Source organism: Nelusetta ayraudi, unplaced genomic scaffold (assembly GCF_046127955.1).
Source record: "Nelusetta ayraudi isolate G7.1 ecotype Tasmania unplaced genomic scaffold, CSIRO-AGI_Nayr_v1 ptg000016l, whole genome shotgun sequence".
Taxonomy (NCBI): domain Eukaryota; kingdom Metazoa; phylum Chordata; class Actinopteri; order Tetraodontiformes; family Monacanthidae; genus Nelusetta; species Nelusetta ayraudi.
Window position 1 is genome coordinate 6,614,351 of NW_027466066.1, and position 19,436 is coordinate 6,633,786.

The 19,436-nt window shown below is 45.7% G+C and overlaps 2 protein-coding genes across 2 annotated transcripts; both read left to right on the forward strand.

The window, feature by feature from the left end:
* Window positions 1-2,218: 2,218 nt before the first annotated feature.
* On the forward strand, window positions 2,219-5,586 carry LOC142886962 (uncharacterized). The gene is made up of 2 exons (XM_076024257.1): window positions 2,219-2,424; window positions 2,552-5,586. Exon 2 carries the CDS (start codon window positions 2,587-2,589, stop codon window positions 2,974-2,976), a length of 390 nt encoding a protein of 129 aa, XP_075880372.1. The 5' UTR covers window positions 2,219-2,424; window positions 2,552-2,586; the 3' UTR covers window positions 2,977-5,586.
* Window positions 5,587-9,241: 3,655 nt separating this feature from the next.
* On the forward strand, window positions 9,242-19,025 carry ccnf (cyclin F). Its single transcript, XM_076024259.1, has 17 exons — window positions 9,242-9,477; window positions 10,375-10,529; window positions 10,657-10,763; window positions 10,842-10,909; window positions 11,000-11,196; window positions 11,675-11,728; window positions 12,209-12,304; window positions 12,407-12,484; window positions 12,710-12,864; window positions 13,169-13,333; window positions 13,896-14,019; window positions 14,142-14,322; window positions 14,439-14,526; window positions 15,580-15,679; window positions 15,974-16,110; window positions 16,570-16,748; window positions 17,403-19,025. The coding sequence occupies exons 1-17, from the start codon at window positions 9,465-9,467 to the stop codon at window positions 17,816-17,818; spliced, it is 2,313 nt and encodes a 770-aa protein (XP_075880374.1). The 5' UTR covers window positions 9,242-9,464; the 3' UTR covers window positions 17,819-19,025.
* Window positions 19,026-19,436: the final 411 nt, after the last annotated feature.

Here is a 19,436-nt window from a genome sequence, read left to right on the forward strand (position 1 = left end):
AGAGGGAGGGGCGCCTACGCAACTCAGCCTTCCTGTGACCTGCATGCATCAGCCACCGCCTGGTTCTGGCTGTCAGCGCAGCAGAGCTCTTCCTCTCCCATCGCCGCGGCCCCGGGGTCCCCGCCCAGGTTGACCCAGTCTCACGCCTCGGCCCCCACTTTTTCCCACGCCTCTTTTTGTCACATAATGGAAGATCTGGGCTGACTTTGACTTTCCATGGAAGTGGGACTCGTTGTCTTTCCCACAAGTCGCAAACAGAAAGGCCGCCGAGTTACGTTCCTTTCGGCCTGTTCACATTTCCCCTCACTCCTTTTCTTTTTCAACTCGTTTAAAGCTGGAGGGCTCCCGGGAAAGATCCACAGAAACCAAGCGGCACGACCAAGAATCCACTTCTGTCCTTCAAATGCCCACCGCTATTGAACAGCTCCTTTCTCTCGCTTCGCCCTCGCAAACACATTCCTCGCTGCCCCCTCTCTTTTTCTCCTCCTTTGCCCATCTGCGGCTCCATCACCCGATGGGCCACAGCAGAAATCATTAAGTCGCTGAGCTCATCGATCAGGTTGCATTAGGGTGTATCATTTGATTTTCTCACCAGCTTCCTCCGTTAAGTTGACATTCTGTCCCGCGAAGGCATAGAGGACGGTGTTTGAAATAAAATGCATTTGTCCTGATGAGGCCGATGCATGTCTGGCTTTTACCTCAGAATATTAGCTGTCTCTAAATCCAATCATTTGTGCCTCGGGGGACTTTGGAATCCTTTAATCTAGTAATGATGTAAAACATCATATTTTTAACAACATGTGTTTTTTAAACCCTTATTAAATTTTAATGGTTATTGCTGAAGCACATTAGTGCACTATAGAGACTGGACATGTCAAGGACAGTACCTTATACAATTGCAGTGAGATTTGTTTTGATGTGAAAAAGCTCTCATGCACAACATTTTGCCCTGTTATTTTTTTGTATTCGTCAATAAAAAACGGTACCCTTAAACTGAAAGCCAATGTGCAACAAAGCAGCGGGATCGCTCAGATTTTTAATCTGAAATCTGGCTCTTCCACCTGGCCGACCTCCAATAAAGAGCTTTTCCACTGCTCTTAAAACATGGTGAGGATTCCATTGCAGGCATTGCAATCTTTTCTGGATGGACAAAATGACTCTGCTTCTCTTCTGACCGAGTTTCCCTAAAAACTGTTTGGCGCAGCAGCTGGCCACTGGGTGTTGTGACGCAGCTAATGACCACTCTAACTGGTCTCTTTGAATGCACAATTGCATTCTGAGTGTTCCTGAGGGCTCTTTCGCAGACGGGTTTGTGCATTTAGGAAGAACGGATCCTTGAATGGTTACATCTGGCATGACAGGTTAGGATTATTTTTCAAAAAACCTGCAGGGAGGCAGACAAAACAGTCACTGCTGTAATTCCTGGAGAGACACTGAAATGGAGACACTCAGCTTGAGATACAGATGTATCCTTCCCCTTATAATTCTAATGCAGAGGAGTGAGAACCAGCAAGTTCAGGCTAGAGATTGATTTTTTTCCTCCCTCCTTCTCTCTCTCTCTCTCTCACTCTCTCTTTCTCTCTTTTTATAAATGGTGGACTCAAACCCTGGGGGATTAACTACTACGTGGTTGCCTTTCATTCAGAAAGCACTGCTGCACTGTGTGTGTGGGCGGCAGGCTGGTGTGTGGGGGCTGCCGCCTGGTTTCCTATCCTGCCAGCATGTTTTCTATCACGTGTGGGCACGCTCATCAGGCTAGTTACGCTCTCGCTATGGGAGCACCTTGCATTTAATGTCCTCCTACAAATCAGTGTCACTGGGTGCCGTCGTGAAAAGCTCATAGATGGAAAAAAAAAAAAAAAAAAAAGAAGAAAAGAACAGCGTGGGTGGTCGCTGGGTTTTGCGCTTGCCCGGGGATCAGAACAAAATTGCTGTGCGGAAGTGATTTTTTTTTTTAATTTTGCAGGTTGAGATCATCCCCTCCACCCTTTTTCTTTAAATTTGTAAAGGAAGAAGCATTCAGGGAATTCCCCTCTTCCCCCCCTCTGGAATTCCAGCGAACACCAGGCTCCTATCTGGTCCTTTGTGCTGTGGCAAAACACTAAAAAAAGAAAACGGCTGCAGTTTGTGAGGTTGTGATGGGTCGAAGGAACCAGGGAGCAGACGACTCCTCTCCCCTCCCCCTCCCTGCGCGTCGCCAGGCCCGCTCCTCATTGCTCCTGGGTTTGATGTCACACCCAGGGAGACCAGTGAGAGCGTTCGGACATCCCCGTTCCTCTCCCCTCGCTCCTCCCCTCCTCTGACGCTCTCTTATATATGTCACGCCGCCACGCTCGGCCAGAGTGTACGATGTGCTGCCGCGGTGCCAGCAGGCAGTGCGCTGAGGCGCAGCCGCACAGGCAGAGGGAGAGGAAGGGGGAAAGAGTGAGTGGATCTCAGCGCTGACTCGGAAAAGCCTTTTTTCGGAAGCCAGTACGGTCCAGCTCCGGTCATCTCTCTCATCTCCGTCACTCTTTCGTGCCCTTCTTTTGTTTTCTCTCTGATCGTGCAGACGAAACAGGATCCAAGAGGCCGCGGGACGTCAGGATGGGCTGCACCACGGGACACCTGGCGTGCCAAACCTCGTCCCAGACCGGCTCGGGGCAGGAAGCACAGTCCCTGGAGGCCGGCGGGGCCAAAGTGCCCGAGGTTCTCTCCTCCCTGGAGCGTCTGTCGCAGGCCACCGGGGGCATGGAGAAGTCCTGGTACCGCTGCATCTTCCCCTTCGGGATCATCTCTCTGGTGATAGGCGTCGCTGGGACGGGCGTGACCTACAGCTACAACGACCTGCCGCAGACCAAAGTGGTGTCGGTGGTGCTGCTGGTGACGGGACTGGTGCTGCTGCTGCTGGCCACGGCCTGCTGGACTGTCCGCAAGAAGAAGAGGAAGAAAAAGAAAGAGGGAGGCTCGTCCAACTCGGAGCAGTGTCCCGTGTGAGGAGCCGAAGCAGGGCTTGCTGGAACTTCTTCTTCTTCTTCTTCTTCTTCTTCTTCTTCTTCTTCTTCTTCTTCTTCTTCCTCTTCTTCTTCTCCTTCACCTCCTCCTCGTCCCCCTCTGTTCTTTACGGCAGTCGGCTCGGCTCACCCTGGAGGAAACCTGGGCCAAAGCTGTAGGGCGGCTGGACGGGACACCGAGGATCTGTTTAGTCTGTCAAGCCTGGACCATTTTCACATTGACGTTTTTTTCACCACCGGACGGCAGGTGTCCGGTGACAAAACAACCTCGCGGGGAGATGCACAAAAAAACACGGGGTCGCGCCGCTGCGTGCGTATTTGCACGCAGACAACACATGGGCACCTCTCCCTCTCACACTCCTGAGGCGGAAGCCGCGGCAGGAGGCGGCGGGCGGGGGGGGGAGGCTCGCAAAAGATTCCTCACGCGCTATGAGGAGCCGCTGCCCGAGTGGGCGCTGGCGTCACTGGACACGTCAGTGGCAGCATTCCTCCTGCGGGGGGACAGGTGACCCTCCGAGGGGGCCAGAAGTGGGCCAGAGCGGGCAACCCGACACCCGGCTGAAAGAGCAGCGCACCAGCGTCAGCGGCCGGCGTCATTCACTCATCCTGTGACACCGCAGCAATGTGTCGGGGTGGAAGAGGGGACTGCCGGGGGGGGGGGGCGGTTTACGCTATTGGGAGAGAGGAACCAGAGAGCAGACGGGGGATCTTGTTGGCGTCCACACGGAATGATGAACCTGGAGACAACAATTTGTAAGGGGGTCTGCGCCAGGATTTTCACACACACACACACACACACACACACACACACACACACACACACACACACACACACACACACAGGACTTTCTCCCGTTAGGCAGCAGGCGATGAACGATTCTTGTAGCTTCATCCTCGCATCAGAAAGGGTTTGTGGCTCTGTCATTTCTCCACCCACGCTGTCGGCTCTCCCTGCCTCGTTGCCATTCATTCACGCCCAAGCCACGTCTTCGTGACGACCACGGACCGGGATTATCTAAGGGCAGCGCACGAGGAGACTTTACCCTGCTCCCCTGCGCCCCCCAAACCCCCCGACCCCCACCCCGGTGCCTTGAGCAAGCTCTCATGGAAAAAGGCTCTGTCGCATTCCCCCCACCCCCACCCCTCCTCCATCCCTTTCAACTCCCTCACCTCTTGTTCTTCTCCTCTCATCCACCACCACATGCAGTCCTTCACGTACCACCTACATGTGCATTTCCACAACATGCCGGAGTCCTGGAACTGCGTACGTCCGTTTAACCCCATGCGGCCGGACGTGGACTCTGACTGACTCCGTATGCCAAAGACAACAGACTGTTTTCTTTTTCTCACACACTAAAAAAAAACTAGCCTGTGTCAGTCCTGTCTCTTTCTTTTGTGTTTTTCTGCACAAGAAATGAGAATGAATGCAGCCGCGCTCTGCTTTGCATCTGTGGCAGTGTGCTGTGTACACCCTACTCATTTGTGTCCATAGTCTGGATTTTTGCGCGGTCAAACAAGAGACGGACGGAAGGAAGGTGCGATGAGTTAGAAAAATGACAGAGTGTGACCTGAACACTTGTTTCTTCAGTTGAGGAACAACTGCCGATCGCTGTTGTTTGTAGGTTCATGGCACTTGTTGCTGAAATAAATGTGTCTATGCATCAGGAGTTGGTGTGGACAGCCCGCCTCCTTCCTCTGCCCCCTTGCCCGCTCCCGGCCCACCTCCCCCTGTGTATAACGCTGCCCAACAGCCCACTTTGCCAATTGCAGGCCTGCGTCCACCTGTTACTTCAACACGCAGGCGACCCGCCTCTACTCGCGCACTGTTAGTCGCTCAGTTCAGCGCATTTTCAGTGTAAAACGCACCTGATTTGCACTACAGATGGCTCTATATTACAATTAAGTAAAAAGGGGATTAAAATACAAAAGTGACTCCCATTTTTCCATATCAGACCAAGGAAATATCAGAGTAGCATTTCTCATAGAGCATTTTTTTTGTTTTTTCATGTTCATGTACAGGGAATTTTCTTTTTGACTTAATCTACTCACAAAGGATGAATGTGATACGCCTGCAAGTACATACATATCAGCAGTGACGGTGGCCTCTTTCTTTCTTATTTTGCAAGCGTGACTTTCTTTTAAAACTCGGTTTAGTCCTTAACACAGATCGACAGAGAGATGGGCATTATAATTATTAACATGAGTTTATGAGGATGATAAAGCTCAAAAAAGTAACTATATGCATTGAGATGCGTATGCTTAGTTGTTCCTGGTTATTACTGAGATACTTTCTACTTACTCAGTGTCACAAAAAAACCCAAGTAGGTAGTGAGCGATTTCCCTTCTGCCTTTATGAAAACCTAAAGGGAATAACTACCTCTCCCTGCGAACCAGGGACAAACTGCATGTCCCTCTTGTGGCAGCCACACTGTCCGCCTTTGCTATCTGCCACACAGCTGGGTGACACCAGATGCATTCATTTGTGCACCGTTTAACATTTGATGCTGTACATATGAGTATTTTATATCTTCTTTTGTGCATTTTTACTTACGTGTATATAATGTCAGTATTAAATAAATGTGATGTAAGCAAACTGATCTACTTTGGCCTTTTTTTTTTTAAAGAAAGATCTTATCCTTGTTCAAAGTGAAAGTGTCAATCAAGCATCGATCAAGCAAAAGCAGGTGATTATGCTTGTTTTCGATGTAAATAGATATTATGTTAGAATTCTCACAGGAGCTGCACAATATATAAGAACTTTATCGTGCTCACAGTGTCAACAACCATACTATTATACTTGAACTGCTATTTTCAGCTCTTATTCTGCGTACAAACCATTTAGTGTTTCCTTGACAATATGGCAGGTCAGATGGAGTCTCACTCCACTGAAAGGGAACCACCCTTGACGTTTCCACGTGGCTTGAGGCGAATACCTGGCAATTTTAACCCCTGCGCTGGTGGATGCACACTGTGACAAGCCAACGTGACTGTCGGGAAATGTTGGATAGAAAATCATTCTAATGGTTGCTAAAATGTTCTCTGTTCAGTCATGACTGCATGCAAGTCAGTTGATTCATTGTCATTGTATCAGTTGTTATGAAGTGGGTGTCTCTTGCCAAAATGAAAATAATGATTTCCTTTTTTTAATTGCCTTCGCAGTCAAGTTCATCTCTTGGGTTTATATTGAGAAAAAGTTATCATTTATCATTTTTATTTAATCGTGCAGGAGTATTTTTTTTCTTCCTTTGTTGAAAGACATTAGGGGAAGGGAGCTTACGAGCCTCCCTTGTGTTTCAAAACACTATGTTGTACCATGACAGTTTGGATGACTTGACTGTCAGAAAAACATTGTTGCCCAAAATAAATGACACTGGTCTGGTTAAATTATCAAAGTTAGCCACAGAGTGGCAAAGAAATTTCACATTTTACTAATACAGGTTTGGAAGAACTGAGCTGTTTATTGGGAGCACATCTGGTGCGGGTGTGCAAGGAGGAGCGGCTGGGTCTGGGATACAAGGTGGGGAGGTCAGTGCAGACAAAGTGCAGATGAGGTAGAAGGGGACGAGCATGGATTACAGAAAACCAGATCAGACCAGAGTTATTGTCCTGTTGGCCCGGCCATCAGTGATAAATCTCAGTTATCAATATCAAATAAAGCTGGTATTTGTCTAAATTTCAAAGATGAAGATGAGAAACTGGACATTGTGCAATACTAATGTATTATTCTAAGTCCTAAACACATCTCAATGGAAGTGAGTTTCCGTTTAAGCAGCTTTGCTGGGCTAAAAATTAGCATTTTTTTCTTTTTCAGAGTCAATGAATGTGACGCCAACAGGTGTTAATATGAATTGGAAACTCTACGATGGAAAATATAAAGTAGATGTGACAAAGATTGTAGCAAAATGTGATTTGTACAACTGGATCCCCTGAGAGCACAGAGGACAAGGAACGATGGGAAGATTTCTTCATGTTGTTTATTTTTGTTTTCAAGAGAGGCTAGGTCAGGGCATTTTATTAGCTTTTTCTTTTTTGAGATATTGTTGCACAACATAATGCATTTAATAAAGATACAAATGATCCTCATGCCTCTCATGAATTGGCCCTGTGACTCAGTCCCATCCTTCTTCAATATTTCATTTCCGGTCTCAATTGTTTCCCTCTTGGTCAGACACCATTGGCCTCTCCTCTGGTTGTCTCGGGTGCTACTTGGAGCAGTGTCTTTACCACGACAGCTCCTGTCAAGTTGAATTGCTCACAAGGATATAATCAATGAAAATGGAACAAAAATACAGACCAACAGTTGTCAGTCAACATGACTCTCATGCATTATGGCTGTAATTATTTTCATATTATGTTAAATGCACAGGCCAGCCCCTTTTCCTTGTAGATGTCATCAGCTTCCCTATGTTTTATTTAAAAAATGGTTAGGGGTGGTTAGAGTTTCTATGGCAACACCGACTGCATCCAGTTGAGGGAATCAAAGCGCCTGACCCATCTGAGGTCACCCAGCTCCAAGATAATTAGATCATACAACACCTCCCATCAAACTCAGTGAACTCAGGGGAAAAGAGCAGAAATGTGCTCAATTCATTCAGAGTTTCTAAAGGAAATGGAGAAAAAAAAGCAACACTATGCATAGAATAGATACAATCAAACGTAAAGTTTTCTCTCTGAATCGAAACCGGCGAAGATGTGTCATACTTTTTGCGAGCGATTATGAGACTGTGTGACTTGACAAGCACATCAATAGCAGATGTGAAAGGATCAGATGGCACTGGTGAGTGCACTCAGCTCCTTTCTTCTGCTCTTCAAAAAGACAAGCAATCAAGCCACAGCCACAAAGCTAATAGCTTTTCAGCCACGCCTGCATCGGGTGTCCAACAAATTAGACTTAGAATTACCTTGTCATGAATTAAAGCAGCTCTTGGTAACTTTCGGTGGAAATGGTGAAGTGATTAAGTATACACGCTGCAGCGCTAGTTTATTGGTGTGGAAAAATACAAAATAGTCGCCTCACTGGAGCGCTCGTAAAACACCAATATGAAACGCAAAACAGACATTGACAATAACATTGTAGCAAACGTTCAACACTTTTATTACTTACGTCTTTCATTGAGGTTGATTTTTGGGTCCCATTCCGTCATTTTATAATCGTATGTATTTGTAATAGTAGTATGTAAAACCGCCTCTAAATAAACGTGTGACGTTGCCGCATAGTGGTTCATCCGGCGTGTCGGGTCGCGCTTGAAGGTTACGCAGTGCAGTTACAGCCGGCACAACCCCCCTCTCGCTGCCGAGGCGACACCATCGATCCTATTAATCGGTTATGTGCCGCTTTACTGAGTTTGGAATCATAATTTTATGGTCGAAAAGTTACCTAGAGCTGCTTTAAATGACAGCTGTTTCAGATGCCAAAGAAAACCCATTCAGTGCTTCATTTCAGTATGTATTCCCTCAGCACTTCCATACTGGGCCTTTGTAGTTGTTTTCTAAAATGAGTGGCTCTAACACTGAATTAAAACTGACAATGATGATTTAAATGATGAAACAGTGATGTATGCATACAAATAATCAATTTGCATGTGAACAAATTGGAAGGTCAACACAACAATCAAAATTCAGCTATGGCACACACACCAAACTGTGTTGTTTTAAATTAGGCAAAACAGGCACGAGAAACAAACCACTAAAATACAGCTATTTGATGTTTGATAAGAGTTTTATGTCGTAGTTGTATGGACACTGGATTTGTGTTGTCTTTAACTAAGATGAGGAGCTGGAGATTTACATACATTACACATCTGTCTGTTTGTACAGTCTCACTTCGGACTAAGGTTTATTAAAAGTATTTTGGTTCGAGACGTTATCACAACCTTCCCTGGAGCCTGTCCCTTTAAACGGTGTACCTTTAAATTGGCTTTCCGGCTTTTCTTGGCCAACTACATTTCCCACAATCTCCAGGATGTAGGCGGATCGCTGGGTGTCCTAATACTGACACCAACCAATCAAATACAACATCTGACGCGCGCGTTCTTCGAAAAAATGCTACGTTGGCCAATAATCTTCGGTCGTTTCTCAATTTATAATCTTCAGCGAATTGCAGGTCGTTTTACATAGGCTGGCCAATCATAGGGCCTCTATGTAATCAAGGGGCGTCTCTTCTTCCGGCCAATCAAATGCGAGAATTTTTTAAACAGCGAGCGCGGGCGGTGCTACGAAACTAACTGCGGGGCGGATCTGGGACGCACGCTTAAATTTGAATTTAGGTTAGAGCTCACTACTTGGACACTAGGCAATCAGAAGCTGTGGTTATTTTAGCGAACAGCTTTATATTTCAAAACAGTCCTTACATTTCTATGTGACTGTCTCTTTGTTTTTTGTTTTTTACTTCCTTCGCCCTGACATTCAGACCACTGCAAAGAGCTAAAAGCTACAGCCGCTGCTGTTCAAGGGAGTTCTCTGGCACTTGCAATGAAAGCGGGCAGTAAGTAACGACAATTCACTGACTTCTCTTTACCACTTAAACGAGTGCTTATGCGTTAAAATGAGATGATCGTTTGTGGTTTTGATCTGTATTCCTACCATTCAAACGCACTTAGCAAGTATCGGTAACCTGTTGATCGCACCTGCCTGCCAACGCGTACGTTAACCCGGGGTTAGAACTTGTGCATTCGTTTAAATTATAGTTGAAATTTGTTCGAGTTCTTAATGTTTTCCTGTCGTATACGGCACGCATGTGTGATTGTTGTAAGTCGGCAGTTTCGGGCTTAACTCCGTGAAAGCTAGTCTCGCACTGGAGCCTACGTTTTAACCATCGGGAGGGAAATTTAGGCGCTCAGTCGTTGGTGACTTTTCAATGTCAGATCACCTTTTCTGCCATAACAAACGCCTGTTAACCAACGTTTAGCTCGGCAGTATTTCTTTAAATACACAAAGTGGTCCCGTATGCACGATTTTCTGACGGATTTTTAAGAGTTTTTCCCTCTTAAAACCATCTCATACATTCAGACCACCCGGAGTTACACACACACACACACACACACACACACACACACACACACACACACACACACACACACACACACACACACACACACACACACTAGCCGTTGAACGTGCAGCCATAACCTTCACTTTTGCTGCACCAGCTAAATTATGAGCCGGTACATTTTTCTAAAGTGAATCCGGACATTTGTTCAACAATAATATGAGAGCTAGATTGCCAAGCCTTAAGGGTGAGTTAGTTATTTTTTTCGGTGGGGTAGGTAAATTTAGCATGTTTAGCCCTCTAACAGAATAGGACTATTTTTTTATTCAAAGTGGTTCAATATTTTAAACTAAGTTTTTTTTTTTTTTTTCTTCTCCTCTGCCTTCCTTTCAGTTGTCCACTGCAGATGTTCGAAATGCTACTCGGTTCCGACACGAAAGCGGATCCGCAAGCGAACTTCAGCCCTGAGCTTGCTGTCTCTCCCCGAGGAGGTCGTCCTCTGCGTCCTCCAGCATCTGTCTGCTCAGGACTTGCTGTCTGTCAGAGCGGTGAGTCGATGCGCTCGTGACACTTCCACGTTGCCTCAGTCACGTACACGACATGTCCTCCCCTCCCCGGCCCGGAGTTGTTCTGATGTTTGGCTCTCTCGTTGATTTGTCCTGACTTCCTTTGCAGGTTAACTCCCAGCTGCGGGACATTGTGGACAACCACTCGAGCTTATGGGCTCGGGTCAAGTTTGGTCACACGTGGCCGTCGCCCAAAACTTTGTGGCTGTTTGAAAGGTACAGTCGCAGTTTTGTGACCCCCATAACAACCAACTGAATCTTTGTTTTGGAACTAACTCATCTGTCTTGCTGCAGGGCGGCAGAAAAAGGGAATTTCGAAGCTGCTGTGAAGTTGGGGGTTGCCTTCTTGTACAACGAAGGACGTAAGTTGAAAACCCATGTTGCCTTTCTGTCTTTCAGAATAATAAATTGAATAAGTGAGGACATTTCTGTCATTTCTTCTGCACCGTCAGCGTTGCTGAGCGACGAGGGGAGGGCAGACGTGTGCGGTCGCAAGGCCTCTCACTTCTTCAGCCTGGCAGAGAGCCTGCGCTCGCCCCTGGTGGACCCCTTCATCTGGGTCTTCATCCGTCCGCCGTGGTCGACCACCGGCAGCTGCTGCAAAGCCGTGGTGTTCGAGCACCTCAAGGCCGAGTGCGAAAATAACGTGGTGAGGTTTGGCTTCTACTTTTCTTTGTCTCGGCTGCGTGTGAAACGATCGCAGTGACTGGGATCGCCCACTGTTGATCAGTCGGCGGTGATTGTCGCTCACCCACATGCTGCCGCAGCAAAACACAGTCTTGCAACTGAAGAGAGGCTTGATGTATCTGAAGCACTCTACTTATCTCAGGACTCAGAGCCACTACAGCCACAAAGGGAAAGGGAAAGGAAAAAAAAAACCTTGCTCAGATTTAACCTCCTGATGATGCAGTTTGTGTTTGGGAGGAGATGGAAACGAGATGAAAGGGAGGGTGGGATGACCATCTAGCAGGGGCATCCACCCCCTTTGTAACATAATTGATTTAACAGATTCTTTTTGCTTAAACAAGAAACATATTTTATGGGGGGAAACACTGGTAAAGTACTTAAAGGCCCCTTGAAATACTTTTCAGACTTTTATTCACTTGTTTTTCCTCTGTTCCCTGCAGGAGAAGAGGGGACCCTTGTTGCACTGTTTGGCCAGAATTCTGCGTGTCTTTGATGTATGTATGACATCTTCTTCATCTGTGCGGCTTTCATAACATGCCATGTCTGCCTAGCCATGAAATGAAGAGTTGGTGGTTAGGGCTGTGCGATGAATCCATTTTAAATCGAAATTGAATTTATTCATCAAAATGATGTTTAAAAAAAAAAGAAGGGGGGAAATCAAGCAATCAAAAATCTAGTTTTTCCAGAGAAATAAATCGGGATTTTATTTTTGTCCAAAATCGCCCAGCCTTGGTTGGTCTTATTATTGCCTTGTCTTTCTCTGCATACAAGCTGTCACTTTGGATCCATCTTTGAGAATTGTTGCTCACGGCATCTGCACCCAGTTAATTAATGTGGGACAAATTAATTCAGTCTGCTCAGATTCAACTGTGTGATCTTGTCAAACCACCTCGTTTTCTGGGGAAGAGAAGGTCGCAGTATTTGGAATTATTTATGATGTACATCTTTTTTCTTCTTCTTCTTCTTTTAATTAGGATGACAAGGAGGCCATCTCTATGCTGGAACAGTCGTCGCAGGCCGGTTGCCTGCAGAGCTCCTACCTGCTGTGGGAGCACAGTCGAAAAGCAGCCGTAAGTCCGAGTGTCTGATGATCACATTGACTCATTTGCGTAATTGACACGCGTTGCGTTTGACTGCTGAATGTGACTTTGAGTATTTGGGTTTAATTTCAGATGGCCGATCCAGGCAGGTACCTCCAGTGCATCCGAACTCTCAGGGACTACGCTGGCAAAGGCTGCTGGCAAGCTCAGGTGTGTGTGTGTGTGTGTGTGTGTGTGTGTGTGTGTGTGTGTGTGTGTGTGTGTGTGTGTGTGTGTGTGTGTGTGTGTGTGTGTGTGTGTGTGTGTGTGTGTGTGTGTGTGTGTGTGTGTGTGTGTGTGTGTGTGTGTGTTGAGTCACTTTCTATTTGAAACTATTGTCAGAACTGATTAAAGTGACGCATTCCAACTGACAATCTGCCAATTCCTCCCCCTCAGTTCTCTCTGGCCAAGGTGTGCAGCAGGGGAGACCCCCTGGGCCTGGGGCCTAAAGCCTGCTCTGACATTGTGTCTCAGATCTTCAGCAGCTCCAACTCAGACTCCCATCATGGTACACCAGACACCGTCAGACGTGGCATCAGTGAAACGATGAGGTAAGAACTCCTTCATAACATTACTGCCGTATTTGCAGTCTGCAGAGTCATCCAATTAGGGCTGATGACTCACGTCTTTAATTACCATAGCTTTCCTCACTAAAATGGCCAATAATCCTGGAAATGAAACCTCCCCTTCATTTTCATGCTAATTTGCAAGATGAAGAGCCCAACCTTAAATGATATCCACTTAAAGGGCGTTTTTTTCTGTATATGTTTTAAATGCCATCCTACTCTCTAAGTAGCCCACAACCTGTTTTGTTTTTTTCCCCTCATCATCTACAACCCCTCGTCTCCTCCCCAGGTACATCCTGGTGGACTGGCTGGTGGAAGTGACCACCATGAAGGATTTCTCCAGCCTGGCACTGCATGTGGCTGTGGGTTGTGTGGACCGATATATGGCACTGCGCACCGTCTCCAAGGCTCATTTGCAGTTACTGGGGATCGCCTGCATGGTTGTTTGCACACGGTAGGAAAGTCCAGATGCACCTCCGAAACGTTTTCCACGTACAGAAGCGCATTGCATTCACTGAATTAAAAAAAAAAAAAATCCTCGGTTTTAAGAAATGCAAGTATTTCCCAATGCCTCAAACCAAGAAGGCAGTTATGGTAGATTGACTGCGATAGCGCCATCATTGCCCACTGATTAGAAAGGATTTAGTAGCCTAATCCTTTCATGTTTTAATAGTAATTAATAATATTTTAATAGTGTAATAATTACGATAAAAGATCTCGTAATTATGAGATCAGGATCTCGTAATTACGAGATCTTTCCTGGTAATTATGAGGTAAGATAAAGGAAAAGTCTGTAATCCTTCTAATCAGTGGGCAACAATGGATGATACAATCATCATGATGCAATCATGATGTAATCTCATAATTAGGAGATACGTTGCCTAATTTTTTTTTTTAGTGCGCTCGCGTATCCACACATTTGACTTCAAAATCCCATCTCCTTTCCTATATTGTTTGCAGATTCAAATGCTGTACAACTGCTCATGTACACTGGTGTTTTTTTCCCCCCCTTTCAGCTACATGAGTAAAGAAATCCTGACCATCCGTGAGGCCGTCTGGCTCACCGACAACACGTACAAATACGAGGACCTGGTCCGGATGATGGGGGAGATTGTGTCGGTGCTGGGGGGAAAGATCAGAGTGAGTTCAACAAATTTCCCATCCAGTTGGCGCGGTGCGACACGCTCACCCTGACGAAATTTCTTAAATCTTCCCGAATTCACCACCGCCGCCGCCGCCGCCGCCTCCTCTTCCCTCCTCAGAGCCCCACGCTGCTGGACTACGGGGAGGTGCTGCTGTCGCTGCTCCCGCTGGAGAGGAGGACCGCTCACCTCTTCGGCTACATATGCGAGCTGTCGCTGCTCAACTCTGCCCTCACCAAGCTGCCACTCTCCAAGCTGGCCTGCGCCACGCTGCTGCTCACGCGGGCGCTACACCGCTACGGTAATGACGCCTGAAGGAGGCCCTGTTTTTTTGTTAAAAAAAAAAAGAAAGAGGCATTGTTCATATACAGCTGCTTGGACAAATTGTCAAAGTGTCTGTCGTCTTCCTTTGTGCAGCTCCTCTCTGGCCCAGCTTGCTGGTCGACTACACAAGCTTCTCCAAGCAAGACCTCGCCTCCCTCGCTGTGCTGCTCTACGTCAAGTGGTGCGTTCTGTTTTTTTTTTTTTCTTTTTTTTTCTTCCTGTCTCACAGCCCATTTGGACGTAAGCGATTAATTGCTCCTAAACTAACCTAATGTGAAAACGGCGCAGTGGGTACAATCATGGGCCAGTGATAAATGCCTGCTTAATCATTTCCATCCCGGTCATTTCTTTTTCACCAGACAGGAGATTTATTTTGTGGCCTTGGTGGATGTTGCTCACGGGGGCATTTGAATATATTTTTATGACCTTTTGAGTAACTGCACTGCCATTGCGGCTGTGACTGTGACTCAACAGATTAATAAGTAAAATCCTCTTGTACTGGTACTTTGTGACCAACCTTTTTCTTTTTCTTATGGACCACCGAGTTTTTGCCACACATCCTTACCATCGCAGCATTGGCTGCAATCGGTTGCAACAGCTTCTCAAGTGGAGACAAGAGCATCAAATGTGTTAGCATTTTTAACTTATTTAAAACGTAGCTTATTTCTCTTTACTTACTCAATGACCTAATAAGGGCGAGAGTTTCACGCAGCATGTCGGTAAACTGTTCATGTTTCGCACGTCTCGCTGCTATTGCTGGCATTTCAGACCCATGAGGCAGGTTTCAATTTGTGTGTATGTGACATCAACGGGTGCGTTATGGGACACGTGTGTCGCCTGTGATTCTCTCATGTCATTGTGACAATACAATATTTAGCATTACAGCATCCGTTTGTCCAGCTTTTTCGTGAGACAGAAACTCGTTTGCAGCGTCAATATGTCCGAGACGACAGGTGGCCACTGAAACGACCCAGAAACCTAGAGACTGTTTGTCTCAAACAAACCATTAACGACGGCTGGGTTCCAGATGTGTGGGGGTGGGGCGGTTGTGTTCCAATGTAATTCTCAGTGAAACTTGCCCCAGAGGTGACTCACTCCAGTAGGTGAGCACCCTATTGACCAATTGTAATTCTGAGATGGGCGGCTAACAAGATTTGCTCCATTTGCAATGCAGTACACTGACTGGATCTGACCAACCCATGTGTTCCTTCCTCTCGCTGTCCTTCTTCTGTAGTTTCACTGAGGATGTTCCCAAAGATTTCCGACACGTGTCCCTGACTGGCGTCAAACAACGGTTTGAAGACGAGACCTACGGGCAGATCAGCAAAGAGAAGGTACTTTTTTTTTTTTTCCTTTTTTTTTTTTAATAAATACAGTATTTAAAGTGTAATAAGCTATGTATAAACATTGTATATATTATGCACACTATTGCCCATTCTTACACATTCCCGGTTTGATAAGCGTCAAAACTATATGATAAATATTATATACAAGCTATACATTTCTATATTATACACACTACTACCATGTTGTTACAGCTTATTACAGTACAATATTACCGCATCACATACAGCATGAATGATGCTTAGAGTCCCACAGGTCTGATCGTGTATTATTCCCTTCACAAGGTCATGGATTACACTGAGCTGTGTCAGATACTGGAGATTCCTGAGGTGGAGCCGGACTTGGATGAGCCACCCAGTCCCACCGGTCAGCCAGCAGACCTGCAGTCCTTCCTCGCGTCTCCATCCAGCACCAATAAGAGGTAACGTCGACACAGGGAAACATAAATGAATGAAATCCTGAAGGAGATATGACCGAAGTGGGTGGAAAAAAAGCGTAAATGCTTATTTTATTTTTTGCAAACGTCTGAAGTAGGCTGAAAGCCCTTGACTGGGAAGCCAGCGGTTGTCTGTTTTTGTATAATTGGATCTTGATGAGTCAACGACATGCACAGCTGCATTCACTCATCTGCTCTAGTTAAGGGAAAGTCTAATGTAAAGGAGAAGAACAGAGAGCAGGGGCACAACAAAGGAATAGGCGCAATATTGCAATAAGAATATTGTGTCATTGGCATTTGATTGCAGGAGAAGCCACAAACAAAGCTTCTTTTTCAAGATATTTAATCAGAGTATTGGAGAAAAAAAACAACAACATTTTAGTCACTTCTGATCTGCAAGATACCGTGAGTCACACTAACGACTTTGCCTACTTTCTCCCAAAGGAGACGGGATGATGCCGTGCAGGCCCACAGAGCCAGCTTCGTGGCCACGCCCACAGCTGAACTGTCCCTGCAGGAGGAAAGGCTGCTGGGTGACATCCTGGACTGGAGCCTGGACACTTCCTGCTCTGGTTATGAGGGCGACCAGGAGGAAGGGAGCGAGGGGGAGAAGGACGGCAATAGTGAGTGATGGGGAACGGGACTGACACTGGCAGCAGGGTTTTTGCAGCCTTCTTTTGTGTGAAGGATGCATCGATGAGCTAATCTGAATTCATTAGATCACTGCATGAGGTTTTTATTTAATTTTTTCCCCCCTCTATCGGGGCATTAATCAAGTAACATGATGGCAAAGCAGCTGAAAGGGCTGCTGATTTTAAACTAGCGCAATTGTGATACTGTGATTCTGACTCGCTGACTCTTTTTTTTTAAATTATTATTATTTATCTCTACGGTGCTAAATCACAACCAAATGCATCTGGAAGCGCTTTGAAAGTTCCATATTATATTAAAAAAAAAAAAACACTTGACCAATGTGTTTGAGTAATAAGGTGTTCCTCAAGCCTGAACAGTGACAATCCATCCATCCCAGCTGAGTCTTTGTGTTTCTGTCTGGGCCAGATGTGGGAGGTCCAGCAAAACATTTGATGTAGTGGGATGCTGAAGTGCAAACGGAGGGTTAAATATTCTGCTTTCCTGGAGATTGTACGAGGCTGCGGACCTTTAAAAAAAGAAATTGTGCGCTAAACAGATTTTATCATCGTTTGTGAATAAAATTCAATTGGGTTGTTGTCATCTGACGTGGGTTTTTAACTCTGATATGCCTTCTGTTTCAATAGGCTCTATGACATCAATCCAGCTGCACTCAATGACTGAAGACAAAGCACTGGTGCACTGCCGGGCCCTGTCCAGCGACGATGACAGCTTCTGCGAAGAGGAGGTCGCACACGACAAACCAAAAACCCAGGAACCGGTGGCCTTCTCCTCAGGCTACTCGTCACACAGTGCCAGCCCTTCGTCCATGAGTTCCTCCTCCCCCTCCCCGCTCATGCCGTGCACGTTCAACACCTTCAGCCAAGCTTCTGCCAAAGCCCAGTCGGGTTTCCGCCTCCTGGTGCCCATGCAGAGGCCCCGGGGCCTGTCCAGCAAGCAGGTGAAGAGGAAGAACTATGCAGCTCACAGTGGAGGTGAAGTGGAGGGAGAGGATGAGGAAGTGGGAGGAGAGGATCCAAACGTAGGCTTTTTGAGCTTGTAAGGCGAAACTCGAACTGTCCTCAGGCTCATACAGAGGCCTCTGTCTTTCTTCCCCTAGCACTTCCCTCCCCACTCAACGCTGATTCTCAATTCTGTTAGTCCGCACTGCTTCATCGATTGCCAAAAGCCCGAGAGGCTCTAAGACAAGTAAGGGAAAATAGATCCATGATCATGAATTTACCCAGAAACCTGGCTCTGCGCTGCATTTCACATGTTTACAGGCACCGTTCTCAAAAAAATACCTCCCATTGAAGGAAGACAGCTATACTCTAACACCACTGGAACTTCACTTTCCTCAGGACCCTGGTAAAAGTTTTGCTCTCCAGCCTCCTATGACGGTCTGAGATGACTTTTTTTGAAAGGATGAAAAAAAAAAAACAAAACCATGAAGATCATGTGCAAAAATCTGTAAACATCCTTACGCCTACAAAGAAAACTTATTTTCTTTCTCCGATTCATTCTAAGCACTGCGTGTGTTGCCAAAGGTACTGTGGTGATGTCGCGTCAACATTTCAAGGCTGTGAAATTAGACTTTTAGTGCTCTGCATCTTGTTCATGTTTTTTGTATGCAGATACCAGTTGTGCTGTTGATATTTTAACAAACCTAATGCACATTTGTTCCACAAGAACTCACAGTTTGACGATGGGACGATGGGGTGCCTCCACGCTCAATTCTGTCTCGTACCTTTTGCGTCATAGTCAGTGGTATGTAAACATTCAACATGCTTGAACAATCAGTGCTAAAATACCGGTGATATCTGTGGTGCCCTGTTGGCATTAAAGGGAATTTTAGACACTAAGTGGAGAAAAAAAGTGTTACTTTATGTTTGTTTGTTTGGTTTGTCTCTTTCCCCTAAGATTCATTCAGCACACTGGGCGAACAGTATCAAATGGATTGTGACTAACTGTAGAAATAAGACTGTTATGTCAGACTGGTTATCTCCTGTGTCTTTGTTTGTTTTTTGTCAATATAGAGATATATATAAATGTATATGTACATAGTAAATATGTATAGTAGGGGAAAAATGGACATCTCACTACTTGAAATTGTTTTGCTTTATTCCAAAAAGGCAGTTTTATTTTTGAAAATTGTTCTTCCTCCAGTGCAGTGTTTTCTCAAAAGATCTGTGAAAATGTACTGAATGTATTTTTTCTTTTTCTTTTTTACCAGTTGGAAAAAAAATAAAACAAGCCATTCGGTCGGTTTACTTCAGATTTCTCAATGTGCTTTTGTGACTATAGAAATCTTATCAGTGTTTTTCACGGCTATTGAAAGCTCAGGCACATTCAGACGACAGGTCCAAGATTGAAAGAGAGAAAAAAATAGAGGTCAGCTATAGTTATGTTATTTGCCAATGGTCACTGAAGCAGAAGCTCTAAAAAGTCCCGTGTTATGTTACATCACATCACTCATGGGATCATTGACCACTTGAGCGTTCAAAAAAATGGGAACAAGAAGTCATAATATTTCACTTTGAGCACTGGCCTTATGACAGAAAATTTGCATGTTCTCACATTAAACTCTGGAGAGCCCTAAATAGAGAGAAACAATCCATCGAAGTGATAGCATGTTATCAACATTTACATTAACAAACGGTGAAACATACAAAGTGATTGGA

What these genes read in the sequence shown, in the direction of transcription:
- ccnf (XM_076024259.1), top strand. An exon ending in GGCATCAGTGAAACGATGAG is followed by an intron (nt 12,865 to 13,168) that starts GTAAGAACTCCT and finishes TCTCCTCCCCAG; the next exon opens with GTACATCCTGGTGGACTGGC. An exon ending in TGCTGGGGGGAAAGATCAGA is followed by an intron (nt 14,020 to 14,141) that starts GTGAGTTCAACA and finishes TTCCCTCCTCAG; the next exon opens with AGCCCCACGCTGCTGGACTA.
- LOC142886962 (XM_076024257.1), top strand. Translation starts at nt 2,587, where the DNA reads ATGGGCTGCACCACGGGACACCTGGCGTGCCAAACCTCGTCCCAGACC.